This window comes from Anser anser (assembly GCF_964211835.1).
Source record: "Anser anser genome assembly, chromosome: 1".
NCBI classification, from domain to species: Eukaryota; Metazoa; Chordata; class Aves; order Anseriformes; family Anatidae; genus Anser; species Anser anser.
Window position 1 is genome coordinate 47,535,739 of NC_139720.1, and position 25,767 is coordinate 47,561,505.

General features: G+C 37.4%; 3 protein-coding genes across 9 annotated transcripts in view; 1 reads left to right on the plus strand and 2 right to left on the minus strand.

Annotated features, from left to right (window-relative positions):
• Positions 1-4,252, minus strand: part of CFAP54 (cilia and flagella associated protein 54) — a 107,168-nt gene extending 102,916 nt beyond the window's left edge. For 6 of the 7 annotated variants that reach the window (XM_083845206.1, XM_083845208.1, XM_083845210.1 and 3 more), the window contains exons 1-4: positions 4,119-4,252; positions 2,666-2,809; positions 2,107-2,220; positions 1,914-2,015 (exon numbers count right to left, since the gene is read on the minus strand). In XM_083845206.1, coding sequence (XP_083701332.1) covers positions 1,914-2,015; positions 2,107-2,220; positions 2,666-2,809; positions 4,119-4,142 — 384 coding nt within the window. In that variant the 5' untranslated portion in view covers positions 4,143-4,252. The remainder of the gene's footprint in view (positions 1-1,913; positions 2,016-2,106; positions 2,221-2,665; positions 2,810-4,118) is intronic. The other variant, XM_083845207.1, reaches the window with a different exon arrangement.
• The window catches only part of CDK17 (cyclin dependent kinase 17), a 133,274-nt gene continuing 111,408 nt past the window's right edge, over positions 3,902-25,767 (plus strand). Inside the window, exon 1 of the mRNA XM_083845322.1 lies at positions 3,902-3,911. The gene's annotated coding sequence lies outside the window, so the exon portion shown is untranslated. The remainder of the gene's footprint in view (positions 3,912-25,767) is intronic.
• Positions 4,812-20,234, minus strand: LOC310902966 (cilia- and flagella-associated protein 54-like). The gene is made up of 4 exons (XM_083845395.1): positions 18,437-20,234; positions 13,375-13,480; positions 8,331-8,477; positions 4,812-6,222 (listed from the first exon to the last, which is right to left on the minus strand). The coding sequence occupies exons 1-4, from the start codon at positions 18,928-18,930 to the stop codon at positions 6,016-6,018; spliced, it is 954 nt and encodes a 317-aa protein (XP_083701521.1). The 5' UTR covers positions 18,931-20,234; the 3' UTR covers positions 4,812-6,015.

Genomic DNA, 25,767 nt, shown 5'->3' on the forward strand with positions numbered 1-25,767 from the left:
TTGTATTCAACGTATTTTTCCCCCCACACTGTGGATTTATCAACACCATCTATGCAAACAGAAAACAACATACTTCATATATATTCCAGGATAGACTAATCTCAAACTGCAGGTCTCATTTAAATACCTTTTTTAAAATAGAGAGCAGAATCGTAAGTAATTTACTCCTGGTAGTATTTTTTCATAAGCATTGTCCTTTCATATTTAGAAAACAAACATTGCATTGGTGCACGAGAACCTCAAAAGTGAAAGCTAGGTTAGACTATCCTGTTTCCATTTTCAAGGTGGTTTAAGAGCAAAAATAAATTAATTACATGCATAATAGAAAAAGAGGAAGAGTTTTAATGATTTGCTAGTTCAAGCATAATATGTTTTATAACATGCTGGACTGAACTCTAAATGTAACCGTTCTACCTGTTATACTACCCAATAAATATTCTGTAATAAAAAAAGAAAATTGTTTTTAAAGTCAGAACATTAAGCAAAAATAAATGCCCCATATTTTCACATTAACTTGACACAATAAATCTACAAAATATTCTTGAGTATAAAACAGTGCTTTCAAATTTTAAAACATTCAAAAAATCCTGTAAAACTACAAAGGGCATGCAGAAACAAATACAAAAATTCAATACTATTGCTTTTTAAATAAGGTAGTGAAAACAGTCATAACACGTTTTACATTGTAGGGGATTTACATTTTACATTGGTGGGAATTTTGGTGGGGGAAGTTAGGAACAAAATCAATTACTGAAGATAATTTTCCAGCTTCTGGAGATTGTATACATGAGATTCCTGCTATGTGATGGACCTAGGTTCCTAGTAACACGGTGGATGTCTGATGAGCAAACAATTTGTTAGAAAGTATGCTGAGATCCTAATATCCCAACTGTTCAGCAAACCTTTTAAATGATAACTATTCAGTAGTACTTAAGTCTTCCACAATCAACCAACCTTGAGAAAGCTGACCAGCAGCTTTTTATGTGCAAACCAGACGTGCTTGAACATGTTTAGGTTTGGGCCCTAATTTACATAACAGGTAATTTCCATTAAGTGAGGTTTGGAACAAAATCATTGTGCCATTCACTATCAATTATGACTCAAGTCAATGATTTGAAACCAAGATATCAGATAATCTTCTATAAAGCTTTGATGTGTAAGTTATGTAAAAGCAGCATTCAATGCAATCAGATTGCATCTGTAACATATTCATATAACTTCATTATAATTTTATTATTAAATTGTCAAATGAGAGATCTCAGTTACTTCTGATAATACAGCCAATTTTCTTTAAATTAAAAAAAAAGAAAGAAAGAAAAGAAAGAGGGCCAATACAGTCACATGAAAGAGTCTTTTTTTTTCTTTTTTTTTAATAATTCTTACATCAGTGGATCACTCATCTTTAACAATAACTGAAATGAATACAATGGAATAGTGATATTTAGGAGAATTCATTACCTCTTTAAAGGTCTACTTTTTATTCTGGATACCTTTCTCTAACTCATGGTATCTTGCAGAAAAAGAAGTGGTCTTCATAAGCAAACAAACAAACACTGTAGCTTTTTTTCAAAGCACCCCCTTTATCTTCACCGTAATTGAACACAGCAAAGCAAACCCACATACACTTGGAATGAATTTGAACAAAATTTCTCTTATTGTTACTGCTAACGTAACTGTTAAAGGAAAAAAAATGCAATAAAAATGAAGTTTTCTCCATAGAATTAATTGATACATTTTTTTCTCCTTTGAAGTTTATTCTGCATTTTAATGACAGATTATGTTAATTATGGAACTGAAAGATGAGAGCCATCTCTTTGTGAGCAGCACTATGTGTATTAAGCAGAATTATATCATATAATCATCACCTGCAAATAGCAAACAAATAGAAGGATTATACGAAATGTTAAACTTACATTTTGTGCTTCTTTCAGGCTAAATCTTAACTTAGGTCGAAAGTAGCTTTTCGGTTTTCTTCTGGATTCATATACTGCTCTTTTGAAAATCATTACTGACATCTGGCACAAAGGAAAAAATAACAGTGTTATGTGCTCTGCTCATAAAGATTGTAGCTACTGTAACTGTTAATAATTAATTTCAAAATGATACCTTTAGAGTGGCCTCTCTAAAAATCTTTTTTGTTTCTGAATTTTCCTGAGAAGAACTGATATTTTCTAATTGCTTCAGTTCATCAATTTTAATCAGACCACGGCGAGCAAATACCTGTCCAAAGTATTAAAAAACAAAAACAAAACTGAAACTGATACTATGTTTTTCTATTCTGATTGTTGGGGTGTAATTGCAGAGTCACATCATTCTTGAATTCAGGCAACTGCAAAGGACGGCAATGAAAGCCAGGTTATGAACAATAGTTGAAAAGAAAAAGAAAATCTTTGCAAAATGTCTTTTGTATATCTGCATGGGGATTGACCACTACTTAATGCTAGAAATCTGTGACTATTATTACAATAGAAAGTAATAATGTATTTAACTTTGAATTGATTATTCAGATACGCATTGAAACAACCCAACATTGCAGTTAAATTTTGGAATACAGGCAGAAATCTAAATGCATATGATCTGAAAACAATCAGGAATATTTAAATAAATATTTATTTCCCACTTATTTGCATCTGAAATTATGGTTATATATGGTAAATCAGGATACCTCTCCATGAATGCCAGCTTGACAATCAAAATAACACTGAGAAACTGCAGCATATAGAGTGGCTCTCCATGTCAAATAATGTACAGATAAAAGTGGAATGGATAATTCCATGCATATACTGGCCCAAAGTAAGTATTCCAGCACCTGTAATAAAGAAATCCAGTTTCAAACTGAATGTTTTTTATACTACATAAATACACTTCCTATCACTTAAGGACACACACAAAGACTTATTTTCCTGGTAAGACAAGATAAAAAAAAATAAGAAGAAGAATATATAGTAATTTTTAAAATATTTTGTTGACTACAAAGCACTCTCCCTGCTTATTATTGTTTTTCCATCTGAAACTGTGGGCAAGCATTATATTTTAGCCTCTGAGATACCTTAACCATTCCAGCCCATTGTAGACTTGTCACCAGAAAGCAGTCCTGCCCTTCCCTCTCATCTACTGTTATTATGAGAGTTCTCCCTCTCCTTTGTGTCAGCTATAGTGATTTTTTTCTTAGTTTTCAACTAGATCCACAAGCTGATTTGGGATGCAATAGAGTCTGCCTCGTTTGGTGACAGCCTGCACTTAGATCAATTTATAACCAAGGAACTACACAATTGGCTCTTAATTTTAGGGCATTTATATCTCTCCCAAGATAGCCATTTCAGCAGTTGCTCACTTTATAGAATTAGCTCTACTATATTGATGGAACAGTATCTTCCCCTTCTATTTGCTTTGTTTCTTAAGGTGCACTAAAATTGCACAACTTCAGTCCTAAATCAATTTACAGATTTTTAACGTAAATTAAAAGAATCTGAAATACCTATGATTAGTTCCTCTGTACCCTACATAAGAAAAGCCTGAATGTTAAACAAGGAGCTAAATCACTTCTGTTTTCAGTAAAAGATATTCAAGTAGAAAGATCCCTCTTGATCAATGAACAACTGATATAAGCGACTAATAAGAAAAGAAACTACATCTAGGCTGATTCAGATTATGTTCAAGTTTTAATAGGGAAAAAAAATAAACTAAGACAAAAATTACAAAGATAATTAAAAAGAAAAAGGGGTGCGGGGAGGAATGCCATGTCATTTTTAAGTATTTGCATTTAAAAACGTAGCCACCAGGTGTCAGTATATCTCCAGATTTCAAGAAACAAAAGCCCACTTGCAACCGATCTATTGCCCAGAAAAAAAAGCATCCAGGGCCCTCTGACATTCCATCTCAAAGACTAGTGAGGCATTGTGCTCGGCTCCATCCCACGGCTGAGGAAGGAGCAGAGGCACGAAGACATGAAGCCTTTAAATTGGCCACTGCCCTCCAGACAATTTTATTGATTTGTGACAGGTGCTATTACTGGCAATGACAATGAAATAGATGTCAGGCTACAGTGTTATGAAAAATACAGGTGCATTTTCTGATCTTCTGTGCATTTTTCAAATATTTCTCTTTATTTTCCATACCTTAGCAGACTGACCTATCATCATCAAATGTCTGCATATGGTGTAAATATGAATTGTACCTGTAAAAAATAAAATTAATATAAGTAAAAAATCATGTAACTTTTATATTCCTATGTAAATTTGTCATGTTAACCAACTGAAAATTCTTCTCAATATCTGTGCTGTTATTTCCAGAGGGTGAAAAATAAACTAATAATCTTTCTGTAACTGTTTTTAAATCAGAGAAGATGAACCCACCAAATTCTTGAGCGATATTAACTTCAAAAGTAACTACAAAACAAAGTAGCATCATAAAATAATTAAATATCAAAATACACTATATTGAATTTTTATTAAATGAACTGATAGAGAATTTTTTTTAATCCCCAGATGCCAGCTTCTTTCAAGAAAAAATATTATCTCTCTTCACAGACCTTACCTTGCAGGATTTTTTTAGTCTGTCATGGCACTGTCCTGGCAGAAAACACTATCATTTGATATTCAGTATGATAACTGAATAAAGAAAATTGATTGTGAATAGAATTTTCAAAAGCATCAAAGTGACTTACAAATAAAATCCTGTCAAAAAAATTATTTAATGTAGGCTATGTCACAAAACTGCTTTTCAAAAAATCAGCCCTAGAAGTATAAAAGACACTGCAGTTCTCATGGAAAAATAATAATAATAATAATAAAATCTATTCTTCTTTCTGTATGACTGTTCAGAAAGGGACACCTGCGGCAGCAGGAGGCATCACAATGTCAACTGTCATAGTTTGAAGGGTATTATTATCCCAATAAGCAAGATATTAGCAAGCATTAGTAAGATTTTTTTTTAATCAGTTAAATGTAATGAGACACAAAATCTGTTGCCTGAAATTGCAGAAAAATGCTTGGGAACTGGAAAAAAATATGACTTATTACTTAATGTCTTCTTCTAATTCGATAAAAAATTTCATTATTGACTAGGCTTGGTAATGAGACCTGTCACACAGGTAGTTGGACATAAGAATGGTAGGTGATTATATCTTAATTACAACTCTTTTCCTACAAAAGCAAACAAACAAAAAACACACCTCAAAAGGAATGAGAGTAATGGCAGTCCCAGGAAAGCAAGGATAAGAATTTCAATTGTTTCTAGCTCAGAGAAAGTAAATACCAGTATTTTTTAAAATTAAATTAAAAACAAACTATTTCCTATTCTATTGCAACAATTGAGCACAGTGGAATGAAATAATAGTCCAAACATTTGATTAAACAGCATTGTCTCTCTCTCTCTCTCTTTATATATATATATATATAGGTTTTCTTCTTGAAGTAAAAATCTTGATACACTATTCACTGTATTTAGTTCACGGAAGCTCCATTTTTGCCTCAAATTTTTCCCAGTCCAAGTACTTATACACACTAAAATCATACACAGAGATTCAAATTATTTAAAAGTAATGTGGTAGTTTTTAGAAGAGTTTGGTTATTAACTCCAGCCTTGGAGAACATTTAAAAAAAAAAAAAAGATTTAATGCCATGGACAGATGATCATTTTCTACTTCAAAACCTGTAATCCCCTTTTCAAAAAAAAAAAAAATACTCATTAACACAAGCATTTTATTGATAAAAAGCCATATCAGCTTTTTTTTTTTTTTTTAATTTGGGTTCACATAAAAAATGCCCTTACTCTGTCAGATTTCATTTTATTAGCATACTCAAACCACAGCTATGATGAAAAAAGCTATTACTTTTATAAATGTCCATTTGAAAAAAAAGCACGCTGTAGAAACTTATAATTAAAAATCTGTTATTTTAGAATAAGAAACATTTTTTTAAAATACTACTGCAATTAAAAGCTAACTAGAGATTTATTCATGACCCCTACGTTGACCTTAAAGAATACATATAAAATTTCCCTCCACTGGTCTGCTTAGCAAAGAAATGCAAATGGAGAGCCTGAGGTACCATTGTAGATAAGCCAACACAAATTCTCCTGAGGTAGAGCCACTTGCATGGTGAGTCGTAAGGAGGACAGGACATTAAAACAAGTCTTCAGGGATTCTTGGTTCTGGAGATTTCTGTCATTGCTACAAACCATCTGATATATACAAACAGTCCTCTCTTGCAAAGCATGGAGCTGAAATTCATGGAAACATATGTAAAATAATTATATATATATACACACATTTAAAATAGATGGACCTACCATTTTTTCCATCAGTAAAGTACAACAAAACATTGAACATGAAAAGAGCAACCATACCAGAAAAGAAAAAATCAGCATGACATTTAAATGAGATTAAAATATGGAGAAAGTGAACAGCTCTACCATTAACCTTCTTGATTTACCAGTTGTTTTACCATTAACCTGGGTTATTTTCCACTGTATCACAGCATGAAAATTCACCTAGCGCACTAGTTGTGTTGAAACAGTTGTAGAGAGAAAGGTTATGACATTAAACCAATATTTAAAGGATATGCATGTAATTCTTGGCCCCTTTGTAAACTAAGGCAACTTTTAACTTTACTTCATCTGTATCACCCATACTATATTTCCTGCTCCCACCGATCACCTTTCTCTGCTATTGGATTGCAGACATATAGTCCCTTCTTTTCCTGGCAATACCTAACCTAATGTGATCTCAGTCTTGTCTGGAGTACATCACTGGAAAAGCAAACCTAAGCAAAAGGGATGAAATGAGGTAAGTACAAAAAGGCCATTCAGAATTTATCAATCTCTCAGATTTCTAGAAGATGCATTATCGCTACCAGTTCCAGTTTTAAAGATCACTGTCAAACTAGATTCCATATTTGAAAATTTACAAATTATCTCAGTGTCCAACAGCCAAATTATAGAACAGGCTTTTCAGTATAGACTGATAATAAGATATGGCACTATCATCAGTTCAGGGTCTAGGCAGACATACAGAAAACAGGAGAAACCAACTCTGGAATTTTGAATTTAATTACAAAGTGTTTTTTTAAAAACTAAATAAAATGGATTATCATAGCTTCGGTCATATTCTCTCTAAGAAGCTGAAATATGTTTGAAAAACAAAAGAAATAATATAAAGAGTAGCTCTTCTAGTAGCAATTTTAATAACATCTGCTTCCAGCTTTCAAGCAAGCTCACTGCTTCTTTTTCCTTACACCTATGTACAATCTAACTCTGACTAAAAGAATATGAATTTAATTAGCTCAATACATAGGAATGCCTTTGGTTTCCTTTTGTTGTTCTTGATAACAGAATAACTTAGAATCACAAAATGCTTTGGGTTGGAAGTGACCATAGGGATCACCTGGTTCCACCCCTCCCGCCATGGGCAGGGACACCTCCCACCAGAGCAGGCTGCCCAAAGCCCCATCCAGCCTGGCCTTGAGCACCTCCAGGGATGGGGCATCCACAGCTTCTCTGGGCAACCTGTTCCATTACTTGCATTACTTTATTTCAAAATATCCATCACATACTGAAAACAGAGCTTCTCAGCAAAGCACTGCTTAAGATAAAATCTAGTGTATTTTTAGCGTTCCCCTTATACCTACTGATACACTTTCCTCCTTCGATAACAAATGATAAACTGTGAACACCTATCTCTATAACAAATTAACACAAAAGGATGCCAACATACTTTTAAGGTTACTTAGCTCCCACAGAGCTTAGAGCACTTAAAACTATTCACCCCTCTTTTTTTTTTTTGATACTGAATAAATAACCTAATGCTAGCAATGCAATGTGTTTCATTACTATGTCATGAGCTTTTTTGGCATGTAGTATTTTTGCACATTTATGATAAATGCTACAGTACAATGTTTTAATTCCCTTGTACACCATCCAGTTCTTAAATCACACCACATAGAAATTTCCACAAGTGCAGGGAAGTTGGTGCAGGTTGGTCCATACCGTGATGCTGACAAAGGTTAATAGCAGCTATTTCAGAGTAAAAACTGCTGCAGACAGTTATGGAATAACCAATTTGAGAAAACTACCTTTTAACATTGACAGGGGTTGGCTTAGGCCACAAAAGCATAAGCACTTATACCCTCTTAGAAATCTACACCCCTCTGGATGTTCATACCATATATATGACTGTTAAATCTCCATGTAATCTGTATAGACAAGCTATCAAAGTTTAGTTAATATTAATATTTAATTAATATACCAATTTTAATCACATTTGTAAATGATAAAGAAGACTATTTATTTTGAAACTGCAAATGTATTCAACAGAAAAAAAATAAGCCTACCGTAAATGCCGCATTTTTGTCTCTGAAACCATTTGGAAAAAAGGTGGATTTGAATTTATGCACATCATCTGTGACGTCATCAGGGTTTACAGAACTGAACTGCTGAAGGTATCTTCCATAGCACTGTCGAAGTGCCAGCTTATATTCCTGAAGAATAAGTTATTTTTACAGTTTGTATATTACATTTCTATTTCTATAACACATGTTATGTGTTATTGTATTTATGTAAAAAGTATCAATGTGAGAGAGCAGCTGGAAGTAAAACACTGAAGTTTCATATAAACATTGAGTAATATTATTTCAAATGTCAAATCTCTCAGCAAATGAAGGTTAAAGTGCTTAAAAGAAAAACTTATGATTAAAGTAAACAAACTCCTAAATCACAAGTATGACATTTCAGAGAACAAGTGTAAAGTCTGATCCTGGGGTAATGGAATAAAATTAAAGGGCTCCTGGAATATCCTGCAGGGTTTCAACAGTAATGATAATGGTACTACACTTCTGAGAAAGGTATTTTATAAAGCAGAACTTTATAAACAATATACAGACATCATCACTTCCCCATTTCCCTGATGTCAAAGCCCTCCCTTCTTTTATGCAGAAAGGAAGAGTGTCTCAACATCAGAACTCAAACACTTTGAGTTAGATGAAGGAAAAAAAAAAGTAAGATGAAGAAAAAAAAAAGAATGAAACCAGCGACAACTGGAATTAAATAAGGCCAAGAAGTCGGTGTTACTAGACTAGAAATCGCCACTGGGTCTTTAAAACTGTTAGCAAACAGGATGCTGAGCTTTATGTGTCATTCAGCACGCACCTCCCCAGCAGCACGTTGGTCCATTCTAACATCAGACTGAGACTATGGCTCAGCTCTGACTCAGCTGCCCAAGTGCCACTTACTTACTGAATCACCTCCACCACTTCCTGCAGCAAAGATTATTTACAGCTTTCTCTACCAACTTCACTAACACTAGACCACACACACTCCAGCCATGATAAATTCTGGGGGGGAAAGAAAGAAAGAAAGAAAGAATTTCTACTTGTAAAAAATGACCCTTTAATGTTTAATCACAGAAAATCCGAAAGCATTTCCTTGGACCCACTATTTTCAGTTTAAATTCCTACCACCACAGTAACACTTTTAATCGAACTTTTAATCACCTGAGGAATCTTACTGACATGACCCTATTGTCTTTTTTGCTGTGTGAAAGGAGCTGCCATAACCAGAAACTTTTACTTTCCGTGGACAGGTATGGGTAGTTGGTCACCTGTGTAAGCTAATGCATAGAGTCAGCCTGTGATAACTCTTAGAATCCTAAACCACGGTTCAGAACGCCACTAAGCTAGTTACTAATACATAAACAAAAGGTGATTCCTCTCCCAAACAGTTTACAAGATCAGAGATAAGAGACAGATAGAGGCAAAGAGGGAGGAAAAAGAAATGAGTCAGTACTGATTAGTATGATGACTAACGGGTTAACCAATTTCAAGATACATGACATAATGTATTCAGGCGTGTCCTAAAAGATACATAGCAGATGTATAATAGAAAGAAATTTAAAGTGAGATTGCATGAAAATAAATAGTAGGGGGACAGAAAGTTAAGTTGGTGCTTAATCACTGGTAATGCATTTTAAAAGACTACACATCGTTAAGTATTACGTAAGGTAAAGGGGGATTGCAATTTAAAATAATCACCAGCAGTTTCCAACTAAGATTCAAAAGGGACCAAAAGAATGTTGCATTTATGCAAGGGGCTCCACCCTGCCTATCACAGAACTTGCTGTTGCACAACATTCATCTTTCCTGTAATGCATTTAAATTTGTAACTAACATCCATCACATTTTCTCCTCTTTTCTCCAGAGAAAAATATGGATACAATGAAAACTAAATCTGTAAAGTCAAAGAAATGCACTTAAAAATGGGAGTTCCAAGGACATCTCACTTCAAAATTTTAGGCTAGCCAGCAAGAAAACATTTTCTACAACATCGGTAACTTTACCTTTACTGTAGAAAACTATATTACACCAGAGGGTGGAAGCTGTACATTCTCAGACTTCTAGATTATTTTTAGGCAACATATGGCCAGGTCAGGAAGCTCCTTGAATATAAGGACCAAATTACTACACTTGAGTCATGCCATGGGAAGCCAATGTATAGAGGGCAGGGTTTGATTTATTTAAAATAACTTCCTACTGAGTAAACTATGAGAGCAGCATTTCCGAGCACTAAAAGCTTCGTGTAATATTCAGAGCAATTCCTAGGCCCAGCAGCTGTGAAAACTTAACGAAAATATGAATACAGACAAAACCTGAACGGAATTGCCCAGGCAATGAAGGAGCTATTAACAAATGCAGTTAGTTCTTCAAGAGCTTTCTTAAGAATTTCTGTGAATATTCCTAAACCTATACCATGAACCTGTACCTTCAGTTATAATAGCATCACAGTTACAAACTCTTCTATATGCCTTCGGCCTACCAGTGAGTGTTGAGTGTTGCTGAAGTTCAGCTTCCGCTTGCTGCTCTTTATGCGGGAGGCAGGCCACTTTTGTGGAATTCTTTAGGGCAGATGCAGTGAAGGATATATAAGACTTTGCAACATTTGCATGATCCTCACACCTTTCTCCAGGTCTGTGGAAAAGCTCAACTACTAGCCACATATAAACGCTTTCCACAAATAGCATAAACATCATTTATTATTGCTAGGCTCCATAAGCAAAGGGTATAATAGTGTAAGAACAGTTTCACTGGATGTATTCCTCCAAAAGACAGGTCCTCAAACTACCTTGCTACATTTCCAATTATGCTTGCTACTTTTCTAGGTGAAAAGGAGGAATCTAACAGAGTCATATGCTGCAGAGAGTAATAATAATAATTTAAAAAAAAAAGTGACAATAGGCATTTAACTGCTTTCCTAATGGAAAAGTCAATAGAGTGTTCTTAAAAACTGTTTTCAGTTTAAACACAATGCCAGTTATATGTTTTTCTTTTGCTGGTGGGGACAGAACAAGAATATGAAATTTCTTCAACAAAATATAAATCCAAATACATTTTTTCCTCAATATTGTCATAATAGTTCCAAATAACATATGAAAGAGTTTAAAAGAACTATTTAGGAACCCCAAAAGGATACTTATTTAAACAATGAGGTCAGGTTTGTAGCAAGACACAATCTCAGATGCTTATCTCTATAGAATGAAACAATATAAAGACTTGAATATATCAAGATGATATACGATAATAGTAAGCTTAACACCAAAAACAAAGCAAATGAAATCATGCTTTCACTTCAGTAAAATTGGATATCCCATTCTAAATAATAATAATAGCAACAACAACAATTTGGTTTAATCTAGTTTTTTATTCCCATTATATTCAAAAATGAAGAAGTTACAGACACCTTCCAAAGCTCTTGTTGGAAGAGTTTTACAAATAAATTATCGACTTTCACTAACTTTTGAGCTATAAATACAATTTTTCTATTACAATCAAATTTTAAAAAGAATAATACTACCAAATTCTGTATCTGAAGTAGGTGGAAAGCACATAATTAAAATATTTACTTGATTGTCTCTTAACACAGACACACTAAATATCTGGAGTTATAACCTAGAAATGTATTATTGATCAAATAAGAGTCTTCCAGTATGTTCCTGGGAAAAAGTAGGAAAATCCAGTGATGGATCATTACAAACACAAAATCACACTAAATAGATGCCATGTATTTAGGAGCTGCACCTTTCTCTAAATTATGCTAATTCTCATCAAACTTTAAGCATATTCTCTCAAGCAGCTTTTCAAGAACTGAACCGTTATAACAAATCAACCCATGATTGTGTAGTCCCTTAGCATTTCTGCTCCACAACTGTATCACTCTGAACCACACACCTTTCCTCAGACCCAAAAGAATGACTTGCAATTAACTTTCAACTGTAATTTGAGCTGCTTCTCAGCCTTGCTTTGTAACTACCCTTGGAAGCCCCATACTTTATGGCATGATCTTCGACACAAGTATCACTGAGGTAATGAGCTGCACGCCTTTGAAGGTTTTTTTCTCAGCAGACACAAAGGACAAACATGATCTAAGAACATAACATAATAATAGCCCTACTGAGTCAGAGCAATAGTTACCCCAGCTCCAACTGCAGCCAGTAACAGATGACTAGATAAGAGTTATCACGTCGTAAAACATTCCCCGAATACTCTCAATGTCTTCAACAATCTACACCTCCCAGTGTAAGCTTGTCATGTTTCGTTTTGACTTTACCCAAACTTTTAGCATTCATACCATCCTGTGGCAAGAAATTCCACAGCTTTAGTACACATTCTGTGAAGTCTGCTCTTGTCCAAGCTTGCCACCTACCAACTTCATTTGATGCTGTTGTATCAGAAGTGGAAGTGTACACGATCAGTCCCTATTCAGCCTCTTCTTTTGCTCGTGATTTCACAGACCTGCATTACACTCTGCTCAGCGATCTCTGTTCCTAATCGTATAGTCTTAGCCTACTTTTGTTCTTCGTGTGGAAGCTGTTTCATGCTTTTTGTTGCCCTCATTACTCTCTCCAGCATCATGTCTTGTTGCAATTTATCCTTTCTGAGGAGACCAGAAGCGCACACAGAATTCAAGATGCAAGAGCACCATCAGTACATGCAGCTGTTATAACTGACGTGTTTTTTGTTCTCTGTTCCCCTCCTAACAATTCTTTACTTTCACTTTTAGTTTACTGAGCACTGAGTTGACATCTCTGTGGAGCAAACCACCATTACAAACAAATGCTGAATAAAGATTTTGGGGTGTTCAACTTTAAAGAGGCAACAGATACATAGAAAATGTAGATATAGCAAATATATCCAACAAATGGCAATTTTACAATAATAAACAAAAGATACAAAACCCACCAACTCTCAATGGAACTATTTTGTAAAAGTTTTTGCTACTTTCTAAACAGCTTCCTATAAAATATCATTAAAAATTAAAGTAGCATAGAAACATAATGAAAAAAAAAAAAGACTGTGATTGAGACTTTTCTGTTTTGATATGACTTACTTTGATCTGAACAAGGGAATCGCCAACTTTCAGAAGTTTGTCATTGTAATACCAGTCTGGCAGTCGAGGCTTATATTTGTTCCAAATATTAAACAAAGTATTTGCACTAAAAAATACAGGAGAAAAAGGTTCCAGATTAGACTGGCAGAAGACCCGTCATAACAAGTAAACAAATCAAGAAAACTTCAAATTGTGAAAACCCCCTTCTTCCAAATGTATTTGAACCTCTACATACTTCAAAACAAGTGATCATTAAAACTGGATTTAACAAGCAGCCAAGGACATTTCTGGGTTTCCTTTCTGTCAACAGTTTTTATCACACAGATTTGTTAAAAAGGATGAATTGTTTTGTATGTAAATACTTAATAAAATGTCTTAATACAAGTGCCTTTGCATTGTTCAAACACGGTCATAAGTGTCAAATCTGTCCCACTTTTCAGATTGTATGTGAGAGGCTCTGTGGAAACTATTTGGTATTTTAAGGAAATTCAATGGATTACAACTCAGACCAACTGTTGGACCTGAAACTACAAGCACTAAGAGTAGGGAAAAAAAGATCCCCAAATAATAATGCTTGTCTGGTAGCAGCAAACTTAGGACCTAGTAGCCATGAAATAAACTATAGAATTGTACCATGAATTACAAAAAGAAGAAAGTCATTAGAAAGCCTCTAGCATGAAATGTTTGGGAACTTTAAATTGTAAAGGGTGGGACTCGGAGCAAGCAAATGGCATGTTTGTAAAAAGAAAAAAAAATCTAAAAGAAAGAATTTTATGGCAATAGCTCCCACCTTAGACTTCTTTAAAAAATCTATATTCAAGCTGGAAAACAATAATTGATCAGGCAGACTGCTAATATGCACAGGAATTATTCTGAAAAGAATCCTATTACAGAACTAACAGTATTTACAGTGTTAACAGTGCCAGGCATCTCTTACATTTATTCTCTTAACAAATCACTTCTACAGAAACCTCAGCAAAGAGTGCCTTGTGAAACCACAGCATCTACATTATTCATAGGCAGCAATTTATAAGGAAGGGAAATAACTGAAGAGAAAGGAATTCATGTTGGAAAATAACCTTCTAGCTGGCTTCTCACATCTAAACTAACTGTGTGGTTTCTGGTGTGAGCTATCAGGACCTTTTCACTCCCCTAAGACAGTGAAAAGATGGTAGATCTCCTAAGATGGTAGACTAGAATGCAAGACACTTTCTTCAGCTGTTTTCTGACATTGAGGAATTTTTAATCCTTTTTTACAGTCTCCCAGACAGTTCTTCATTGTAGCTTATAAGAAGACTTCCAGTAAAAAAGCACAATAAGAATCATCAGTTTTCCCACACAGAAAGCTGCAAGCCACCTTCACATTTCAAGGTGAAACAGATGGCTGTATGAGCAACTTGTCAAAATGATCTCTACACCAAAGAATTACAACACTCATAATCTTTTTTTTTTTTCCCTTAAAAGTATCACCTCGGCACAATTTTCGGTTCTTGAAAGCAGAGAGCAAATAAAGAAATGGGACATTCTAGAGGTGTATCTTAAAAGAAAAATGCAGTAACAGCACAAACCAGGCCAAAAGCAACAACCTGAATACAATCTTCTCCCACATTACATCTTTGAAGGAAATCATGGCCCGGTCCAATAAAGAGCGGAGAATGCGTTCCTCCTGGTCCATCTGTAAGCAATTAATTGCTGGGTGGCTACTGACCTATTACACTGACAGAAGACTACCAGTCCGGCCAGCAGGGGTAAATCTGCAAAGAGGCTCCAAAGGAAGGAATCAGTTGGGCATCCGAGTGGAGTCCCTTTGGACTATCGTGGGAAGAAACTTACGAAAAGACTTCCCAAGCCCTAAAGGTTTGATAGATACTACTTGAGGGAGAAGAAAAAAGCTAATTATTAGGCTGTAAAGTAACTGATAGTAAGAATGACTGTGGAAAGAGGTCTGGAAGGTAAGAGTAGCGAATTTCTTTAGGACTGATCAGCTGGAAAATCCCCAGCGAAGATCATCCTCGCTTTTTGTTTTGAATACTCTATTAAGAAGTGAGATTCTTAGCTATAGCAATAAACTAGTGACAAATCTGACTAGACTGCCAACTTCAATGGGGACATTCAGGTGAAATATACCTGCTACAACGCCGTGACTAAGTACAAATGAGTGCATGACACAGGAATGTTTCTTTGACACAGACAAAGGAGAGTGAGACACTTCCCAAACAGCTAATATGTCTTTCCTTTATATAGGCTGTAGGCCACCAGAATAACAAGCTAAGCAAGTGAATTCTCAGAAAAATACTGGGCTTCTGGACCTCAGAGGTGAACCTTCTTCATTTCCAACCACTCTATGGATAAAAAAAAAAAATCTTTTCCTGAAAGGTCAATCCTTAATATTTTGCATAGGGTAAGGCCTACAGGGTTATATTTCTGGGTCACAAGTCTTTACTACAAGTCGTACAGGATTTTCTGATACCGATCAGAAGATGTCTTATTGAATGAGGGTGGCTAAACCGCACAACATGAAATAAAATCAACAGTTTGTGGTAATTCCTTGATGTTCCCAATGCCCAGAGAAATAGGTTAAAACAACTTATCATTTAGTTGAGGGAAAAACATTTTTGATTGCTACTTCTACTGCTGGAAAAGATTCATAACTCCAGCACAGGGCATGTAATCGGTATTTTTTGTTACTTACATTAGAACATTACAAGTGCCTAAATTATGGCCTTACTATTGACTTATCGACATCAAAGGCTGACAGCATTAGAAGAATGAAGCCAACTGTCTTCTAAAGTGTACATATGTACCATGTGGAAGCTCATTTTCTTGCTTCTGTAATAACAAGAGCACTTTAATCATCAACCAAAATCATGCCAGAAAAAGTAGCTTGACGAATGACAAGGCAAGAATTCTTTAGAGCATTTAGGAAAACATCTGTAATGGCCATTACCTTCAGAAATTCTTAAGAACAACTAGACTAAGGCTAGTTCTGCAACCAGAAATTTTGAGTTATCAAACAATGAGAAGGAAGGGAAAAACAGCATGGAAATTTCAGTCACAAACAAATACCCGTGACTTTGCTAGCTACCTCAGTGTGTGTGCTAATAAGCAGAATTCTAGTCTTCTACCTCCGTATTGTCCCTACACATACAAAAAATGTCAGAGGATAGAGCCATGGGGAGCTTAGCGTTATGCAACATTCTCCATGCCTTGGAGCTCTGGCATGGGTCACTCACTACTGTCACCAACTGCTGGGATCAAGACCCAGGTAGTGTTAGCTCTCATCTTCATGAGTGCTGCAGAATTCTTTAGATGGGAAAACGTTCTCATGCCAACTGAGCCAGCATGGACAGGAGTAACATCTACAAAATACCAGTTCTAAAAAGATAGAGCCTCATCAGGTCAAAATATTCCAGGGGGGAAGGTAAAGAAATGCTTGAAGACACTGTTCACAGAAACTGATTACTTGGTGTGACATTTGCGAATGGATCGGTTTCAGCATGCCCAGCTCTCAACCAGAAGATACAATGAATGTGTTCATTATCAGCAGTTTTCTGCTGAATTGGTGTTGTGTGAAGCAGCTGAGTGGCATTCCTTCCTCTGAGGGGCCTACAGGGGATACTTTTGAAGTAAGAATACAGATCAGCTAAAGCAAAAAACAGTCTGAAGCTATAAATGAAAAGCTTAAAAATACCAAAGCACTGAAATCAGCTGCCGAAGCAATACCAAAAGCCAACACACAAAGATTTAAAATACTAGAGGCAAAGGCCTGGAGACCCATTCCTGAGTGATAGATCGAGGCCCAGACCTAACAATGAACATGGCACATAAACAAATTAGAAATCCAGAATAGTTAGAAAAGGAGAGATCTCCAGTGCAGACAAATGATAGACTGCAGAATCTGAGTACAACCTAAATTATGTCCAGCTCCTTTAGAGAAGGGCTATTTGTAGACTGCATCTAGGAAAGTACCAAGTGAAATACATAAGGATTGAAGCTGCACAGAAGTGATAAGCTAAGCACCCTGTAGCCTAACTGCTGTGCTCTTTTTGAATGAAATTACGATAACTTGGGAAACTTTCATTTTCATTTTAAAGATCTGTGGATTTAGACTAGAACACTGCTCAGATAACAACAGGAGAAAACCAACAATTTAGCTTCAAAGAAGCAGTTGAACATTTACGTTATAATGTACCTAAATACAGCAGGGAGAGCTACATGAGAAATGCACAGTCTGTATAAGACATATGCATGAACTGTGAATCATCCACTGATTTTAGTTGCTCTATATTAACTGCATCAGAAAATGTAGAGCTCTGCATACCCACAGATAGGCATGTATGTGAGCAAACAAATATGCACAATTATACTCGCCATATGTTCTGCCTGCATCGATGTGTATAAAAATATACCTACGTAGACACGGCCATATGCACGAGAAGAGCCGTGTGTCGCTATCCTCGCGTGGCCCTACTGTGAGCACATCTTTCGGGGCAGGCGCAGCCCACCCGCGCCCACCCTCGCACCCAGCAGCACAGCCTGGTGGGCTGCCAGCTGCTCCTTCAGCAGGGTTTTCCGACTGATAAGCTCAGGCAGCTCTGGTACAGCGGCAGTGCCAGCAGCCACAATACCCTGCGCTTTCCTCCTACGGTATTCACTTGGAGGAGGTGCAGAAAAAGGAGGCGTTCATGCTTGGGAGGCTCTCTCATTTAGAATCATGGAGTCATAAAGGTTGGGAAAGACCTCCAAGACCATCTGGTCCAACCATCACCAATGTCACCCACTAACCCACGTCCCTAAGCACCACATCCAACCTTGCCTGAAACATGAGGGGGAGAGCGAAGGAGAAATAAAAGGGGTTGGGTGCCATGGAGAAACCTAGGCAGGAGCAAAGCCAGCTGGCTCCCCCCCGGGGCAGCGGGAAGGGGGTCTCGGCCCTGGGGTGCGGGCAGGGAAGGGGCGAGGAAAGGCCTGGGAGAAGAAGGGGCAGCCGAGGGGAAGAGGCTGCAGGGCAGCAGCGGGGAGCGGGCGAGGAAGGGGAGCTTGCGGCAGGGGCGGCCCCTACCCGCGGCGGTGCAGGTCGTGGCGCTGCGGCTCGGCCTCCCCCGCGCCCCTCAGCCGCCGCAGGAAGCCCAGGACGTCCCGCAGCTCGGCCTCCAAGCTGTCCACCACCGGGTTGCCCGGCGCCACGGCCCCGTAGAAAGCAGCCGGCGGGGGCTCCGCCATGCTCCGGCCCGGCCGCGGCGCGGCGGCGTCGCCAAGCAACGGGCACGGGCAGCGGCTCTGCCCGGGGACACGGCGGCCGCGGCGGGGCCCGGCTGGAGGGAGCCCCCGTAGCCTGAGGCCGGGCTCTGGCAGCCCAAGGAGCCCCCCTGGGTGTCCCCCTGCTTCCAGCAGAAATGAGCAGACCCCCTCCTTCAGGGCTGTAGGAGGAGGCCGTGGCACCGGGGTGTTTCGAAGCTCTCTGTGGGCATCACAGGAAAGGGGCTTGGGAGGGGTGCTAAGCAAAACGGCTCGGTTGCCACCTGTGCGGTGCCTTGCCACCTGCACGTCAGCCATGAGTTACTGGCATCCTGGTAATTCAGAGCTGATGGTAAGGGAACGACCAGAGAGATGCCGAGAGGTAGGAACTAGAAAATGCTGCATTTGCCAGGCCAGCGAAATGATGCGGGAACCATTTAGGTACGATGGGGGATGCGCACAATTTTAAATTACTCTATGACTAATGCACCTGACGCATTCTACAGGCTGATTTTGTATTGTTACCGGCTGGGAGTTGTGCGCATCCGTCATCTAACAGGTACCGTGTGAGTAGGGGAAGGTGTTTCCAGCAGGGATTAGAGGCTGTTCGTGTGTGTGAAGTAATTCATAAGGCAATGGCTATGCAAGAGGGAGAGGGTTCCTCATATTTCGGTGGAAGAAGTAGAAAACAAAGCCTGCCGTGAAAAGACCGGACACAAAGGTGCTGATGCTGAGATTTAGAAATCAGTGGGTACAGGGACAAATTTTACAAGACAACTGAACTAGGAGAAGTTGGCTTGGAGAGCAATTACTGCTACATGTTAAGATTTTGTCTGAGCTTTGCCACACTAACCAAAGAGCTTCCTGTGATGGATTCCAGATGACTAATGTACCCTGGCTTCTTGTGAAAGGCTGCCTGGGCCACTGGAAGCGCTGCTGGTTTTGTCCGTTTCAGGACCCTAGGAGCTGAGCTAGTTTGCCTCGCTAGGTGGTGCTACATCCCAAAGGGCTGATCCGCAAATTCACAGCTGATGCGAGATGTGCCCTTATAAAGCAGCAGTGCCTAGAAGCTTTAAAGGGTACTACTGGAGAGGCACTAAATGAGACTCTTGAGTAAAACTTTGTGTATCTCTAGCATTTGGCTAGCAGATGGTGGACTGAATGTAATATTAGCAGTTTGAGTTAGTGTTTGCAGCCATAGAAACTATTTGAGTCAAAGAAAACAATAAGACAAATGGAGTATAGTCATTTCCCAAAGGGGAAGATTAGAGAGCTAAGTAAAGATAAAGTTTTAACCGCTGGGAAGTTAACCAGGGCGTAGCTGACCAGCCAGCTCGCAAAGAATGTTCAGTCTAAAATTCCTGCGTCAGAGCTCAGCAGGGTCCGAGTCTACACTCCCTTCTAGATGGAGGTTTAGTGCAGGGAGGACACTTCAGTCCCTCTCAGTACCAGGGGCAAAATCCCCTGCAGAGCCATAGCAAGGTACCACACTGCAGCAAACATCATAACGTGTATGTTATTTCAACTTCGGATGCTTGCAATATTGATTCCTATTTTATTGTGTTGGAGAAGACTCAAATTCACACTTAAAATAGTCTGCATCTAACATTTAATCTCTATAATGTTCAGTGGGTCCAAAAGTCAAAAGGGCTTATAGTTAAATGAATAGAGCTTTTTAACTTCAGAAAGCTTATCAGTTCTTCAGAAGCCTTCAGTGTACATAATCTGATGTTTACAGAGAAAAGCTTGGTGTATGCAAAACAATAAGAATGTAATGGCTATTGAAATTGAAACCATGATAGGAGAATTTCCTCAAATAAATGGAATATACATATCAGTACCTGGATGACTTGGAGAGTTTGTAGCAGGTTTTTGAATTATATATGTCCCTATGCCCTAAAAAAAAAAAAAAAAAAAGTTACTTATTAATCGAAAGATTAATGATTTTGTTGTCATTGATAGGTGAACATTTAGATTGTAATCTGAATTAAGGTAAAATCAGAGAGAAACTAGACAAGACTATGGTCTTGTATGGAGTATTGGCACAGACAGCATCCCAAGAAGTGGAATTTAGGTAAATCCATTGCCTCAAGCAGAGATGTCATAGCAACCTATGATTTAATATTACAAGGCCAGATATGAGGAGTCTGCCATAGAAGGACCCAGAAAGAGTAAACTTAGTAAAAGTCTGTGTCAGAAATGTCTGCTGGCATGGCTGTAGGACTGAGAGTATGCCTGAGTCTGAAAGGGGAAAGACTTTGTTGCTAGCTCATCAGGCTCCCGGCTTACTTCTCTTGTGTCACTTCCACTGTGTGAACTACAGTGAAGTTATCAAGAGCAAACAAAAGGGGGAAAGCACTGTGTGACCACAATAAAGTCAGACAGGAAGAGTGTCCAGCGGTTTCAGGGTGCAGGGGCTGAGGTAACGTCTGTGGAGCCCTATTTACTACAATAATCAAAGTTTGTTCCCTATCAGTAATTCTGAGTTCTGAGGTGCACGTTCAGATCCGTTCCTAGGATGCTTGTAGTGAATGTACCCCTTGAATTAGGGTGCCTAGCAATTCTTCTGTTTGATATGCAGAGACAGAAGCAATGGTGAACGCTGTATTACCAGACTTCAGTAGGGTAACTTGACAGTCTCCAGAGATCAAAGACCTAAATTTATATCTTTCTTATGCTTCTAGGGGAAAAAAAAGTCTGAGCTGAGGTGATTCTGGGTCACTGCTTTAGCATCTTCAGGCTGATAGGGTAATGAAGGCATGGGATTTTAAAATAACACTGAACATATATTGTGAAGTATATCAGTGCTGTTCGTGTCACTGGGTAGTATACAAAATTTGTTAAACAGTGATATGGTCTCTGTACTCCAGAACATACACTAGCAAAGTGGCTGAAGCTTGTGAATCTTGACAAACAAACAATTGATGGTCTTTTCAGACACTCTGAGAGCAGATCTGAGACAGTTTTAATGCAAGTGAACACTCAGAGAAGGAAAACACTCAGTTTTTACTTGAAAAGGGGCCCTGGCGTCCTCTCTGAGCTGGCACGTCAATGTAAGAGGAATGATCAGCAGAAGGAAGGATGGCAGCTACTGAGAACTGTGCAATTGCCAGGATCTTGTAAGGCTGCATTCGTGTTTGTGGTGAGAGTTCTCACTATGTTTCAGTTGTATCACATGAAAGGTTTCAGTGCCGAATTCTGAAGATTAAGTTTATCAAGGTTATGACACAGAAGTCTTCTTTTTTATTTTTTTAATTTCTTTTTAGTGTGAGTGTGAATGCTAGCAAAACCTTCTTTTCAGTTTCTTTGTATCTTTAGGGAAATATTCTTAGGCATATAGATGAATTTCAGTTGATTTCCAGAAAATGTGTTATATGGGAGAAGTGATCTTGTTCCACTGATTTATTTTTTTCAAAAGAAAATGTAGGAATGCGTAATATTTGTGTGAACAATCTATGAGATTTAACTCAACCCACTCAGGCTGTATTGTTATGCACTGAGTGGGTTAACCGGTCTTTGGGGAGGCAGATGCAGCGAGGTTGTTGCACAGCTGCCTGAGTTTGTAAGAGGTTTAAGTTGAAACACAACAGATTCTCAGATCTGCTTTACGGATTTAAGTACCTAAGACAGCAGTTGGACACAAAAATGTCTGTTAGGGACTTTCCGAAAGATGCAGCTATTGCTTCGATGAGACAGTTTGTCTAAAATTTCTGATGTTTTCTATATTTGACTACGATATGTTTTATGCCAGTTTACAAGTACATTCCACTGAGGCAAATATCAATCGATAGAGCTTATTTTGGAAAGATTTTGAGGGGTCTGCAAATATTTGTTTTTGGGGATGTACTAATTTTGGTTCCCTGGACAGACCATGGAGGTAAACTTCTCTCACTCAAAGGTCGTCTCAAGTCTCGGGAAGCTGTAGGGGTTCCTCTAAGAAACGAAACTTAGCAGTGGTTTAAAGTGATAGTAAGGAAGCCTTGTACAAAAGCCCTGTACGTACTTTGCCAGCAGGAAAAGTTGAACGTATGAGCAAGATCTTCAGTGATGTGCATGAAAGCTGCATCTTAAAAACACACTAAAATGTAGAACACTTAGCTGTATGCATAAAAACCTAGAGAGAGGCCCACAGTAAAGATGACATCTAATTTAGTGAGCAGAGAGATAGGCAAGATGTCTATACTTTTCTATGGCTTGTGAGTAAAGAAAGAGAAGAGGTAGAACAGGGAAATGGATTATTTTTTAGCTGCATTCAGCTTAAGCTGATTGCTAGGCATTTAATAGTTAAGATTTGAATTTGGGAAAAAGGCAGTGACATGTTTTGTTTAAACCATCATGCCTTTTCTTCACTTCATGAAGATTTTCAAGACAAACTTTAAATGAGAGGAAGTATAGTTTGCTCCAATAAACAAATCAGTCCTGAAGCCTTTCCCAAATGTCTCTTGAAGCCAAATGTGACAGTGCATTTTTGTTCACGTTCTCCCGATGCATGTTTGTTGTTATAATTCTGAGCTGCTACACATGCTGTACACAGAAATCATCTCGGGAAAATAACGTTGTTTGTGTATATAACTCCTGAATAGCCAAATGCATCCTTATCATAACACTTTCTCTGTTGTGTGTTTGGTCAGGGAGTACTCACAAGATCAAAATAGACTCTTCTAGGAATTAACCATTGGCAACAACCAAAGAGAGAGCTAAAATAACCTGGTGATGACCTCCCATATTTTTAGATCAATGCATTTCAAGTTTGTCCATTTCTTATTGCATTATAGTATGAATTTTGACACTTTTTGGCATAATTACTTCTATTTTCCACTCATATTAGTTTCTTACTCATTCGCCAGAATATTTCACTCCAAGGTCGAAGTATCTGCTGATTGAGGTTTGTTCAAGCAGCTGACAGAAGTTGTTTTGGGTGATAGCCTGACCTTGGACTAGGAGATTTAGCAGCTTGGAAGTCAGCAGTAGAAAATTATGCAATGTGGAAGAGTAGTTTTTTTTTGTTTTGTTTTGTTTTTTTCTTAACAAGCCTTGCTTATTCAAGGAAGTAGAAAAAATATCCGTATCTTCCCATAATTGTTTGGACATTTCATATTTTTCAATAATACTTATTTATTATTCTACGTAATTTTATTTTCTAGGTCATTATTTCTAATAATATATATCATTCTGAGCTTTTGGTATATGTTATTGTATTATCTTGGTATATATTACTCTTAATAAAATATACCATTATGACCAATGATACACATAATATATGTCATTGTAAGCCTTTATCTGATTACTTTAGAATTTTAGAAAATTAATGTTTAAGAAAAAGTAATTGTTTTTTGTTCTACATACGTGTGGGAAGGATATTTGGCTAGTTTCTAGAACAGTGGAGCTGGCGCATGTTGGCTTTATTTCAGTGTAAGTACAATTTACAATAATTTCTTTTTAGAGCAATTGGTGCTGTTGCCTGATTACATTCTATGAAATAAAAACTGTCCAGGAAGAGGATTATATGTTTATCATTATCTCTATAGAAGATACTGGATCTATAGCAGATACTCTATCATTAAATCCATAGTAGGATTTAATCTGTAGGAAAAGCTACAATATCCAGAAGTATGATGGCAATAAAGAAGACTAAATAGTTGATACAAGGAAGTTTAAAATCCCAGGCTTGCAATCTGCTGCTAACAAGAGCGGGTAGAAGTACAGGTGTTTCCTGCAGGAATTCTGACTTCTTTTGGTGATTAACCATTGATTGCCACTGATTGCCACTGAAATGTTGGTAACAAATTTTGAAGATTTTGCTGAAATGCTTTCAAGTGGACATAGTGGACATCCTTCATCTATTAGGAGTGGATATATTCAAATAGCTATTTTTTACTCAGTGGATCTACTGTGTATACTCTCATGTCTACTAAATATAGAGACACCATAGTTTTTACCTTTGTAGAACCAAAATAAGTGGACTAGATTTTATTCTTTTTTCTGTGTCGTTAGCAATAGAACTGCTTAACAAATTATCTTTACAGGAGCAAATTTTGTTATGCTGTACCTCTGTAATCCCATTAGAAAAGACTGTCAGAATGATTGCTTAGAGTACGTAAGCACAACTTTATTGAAAACAAGCATTATACACCCATCTGTGTTTGCACAAATATAATTAAAATTTAGTAATCAGAAACATAATCACTATTATTATCAGACATGAATAATAATCCAAGCTAATTTGTAGATCTGAGATTATGAGTGCATCTACATTAGCAATTTAGTTCATTTTATGAGTGCACTTTTGAAGCATCCTCAACTTCTGCACGTTTCATGTAATGGAGTGATCTTGAATGCATGGATTGAATTCCTTTAAATTGAACTACGTTGAAATGTGTACTCCAAGAGCACACCTAACATCCTCCAACCAGTACTGGAGATTCAGTCTATAGGAGCAGACTAGAACTAGTTCAAAGTAAAACCCCCAAAACATGCATTATGTGAACATATGGGAGTAACTGTTTCACTGTACAGATCTGCTCTGATTGCACTACTTTCTTTGTCAGTATAGCCATGGCCTACTTTGCTAGTTAGTAAACATGTTTTGAAGTAATCTGAAAAATAATTATGCCATTTCTGGAGAAATGCTTTTTTTAATATCTGCACTTGAAGAAAAAAAACTTTTAAGACATCAAGGCTACCTACATTTGTTTATTTATTTTGCAGAGAGGAGCGAAAGAAATTGCTTACAAACTTTTTGCAATAAGTTAGACATGATTTCCTAGTTGTGACAGAACTGCGCCTTCTGTTTGTCTCAAAGAACTAAGTAGAAGATTTTGTGTGTTTCCTCAGTGCCAACAACACTGATGACAAAACTGCTGTAAGAAGGTAAGAAAACATGCCAGCCCATTCCCTGTGGTATTGTATCTGTTTTGAAGTTTACAAGCAGCCTATGTCCCGGGTTTGCAGTTTGTGTCATGATTTAGTTAAGGAAAAAAAAAAAAAAAAGACCATATCATTACATTCCACTACAAAAAGTGTTCTACTCTAGGATTACAAAATCCTTTTTTTAATTTAGAACTTTGGTTTATTTTCTTCAGATAACAAACTTAGTGCATCACATGCTTTCACATGCAAGAGTTGGACTAGATGATCCTTATAGGTCCCTTCCAA

What these genes read in the sequence shown, in the direction of transcription:
- LOC310902966 (XM_083845395.1), bottom strand. Translation starts at nt 18,930, where the DNA reads ATGGCTGACGTGCAGGTGGCAAGGCACCGCACAGGTGGCAACCGAGCC. An exon ending in CACGACCTGCACCGCCGCGG is followed by an intron (nt 13,481 to 18,436) that starts GTAGGGGCCGCC and finishes TGTATTTTTTAG; the next exon opens with TGCAAATACTTTGTTTAATA. An exon ending in ATTCCCTTGTTCAGATCAAA is followed by an intron (nt 8,478 to 13,374) that starts GTAAGTCATATC and finishes CTTATTCTTCAG; the next exon opens with GAATATAAGCTGGCACTTCG.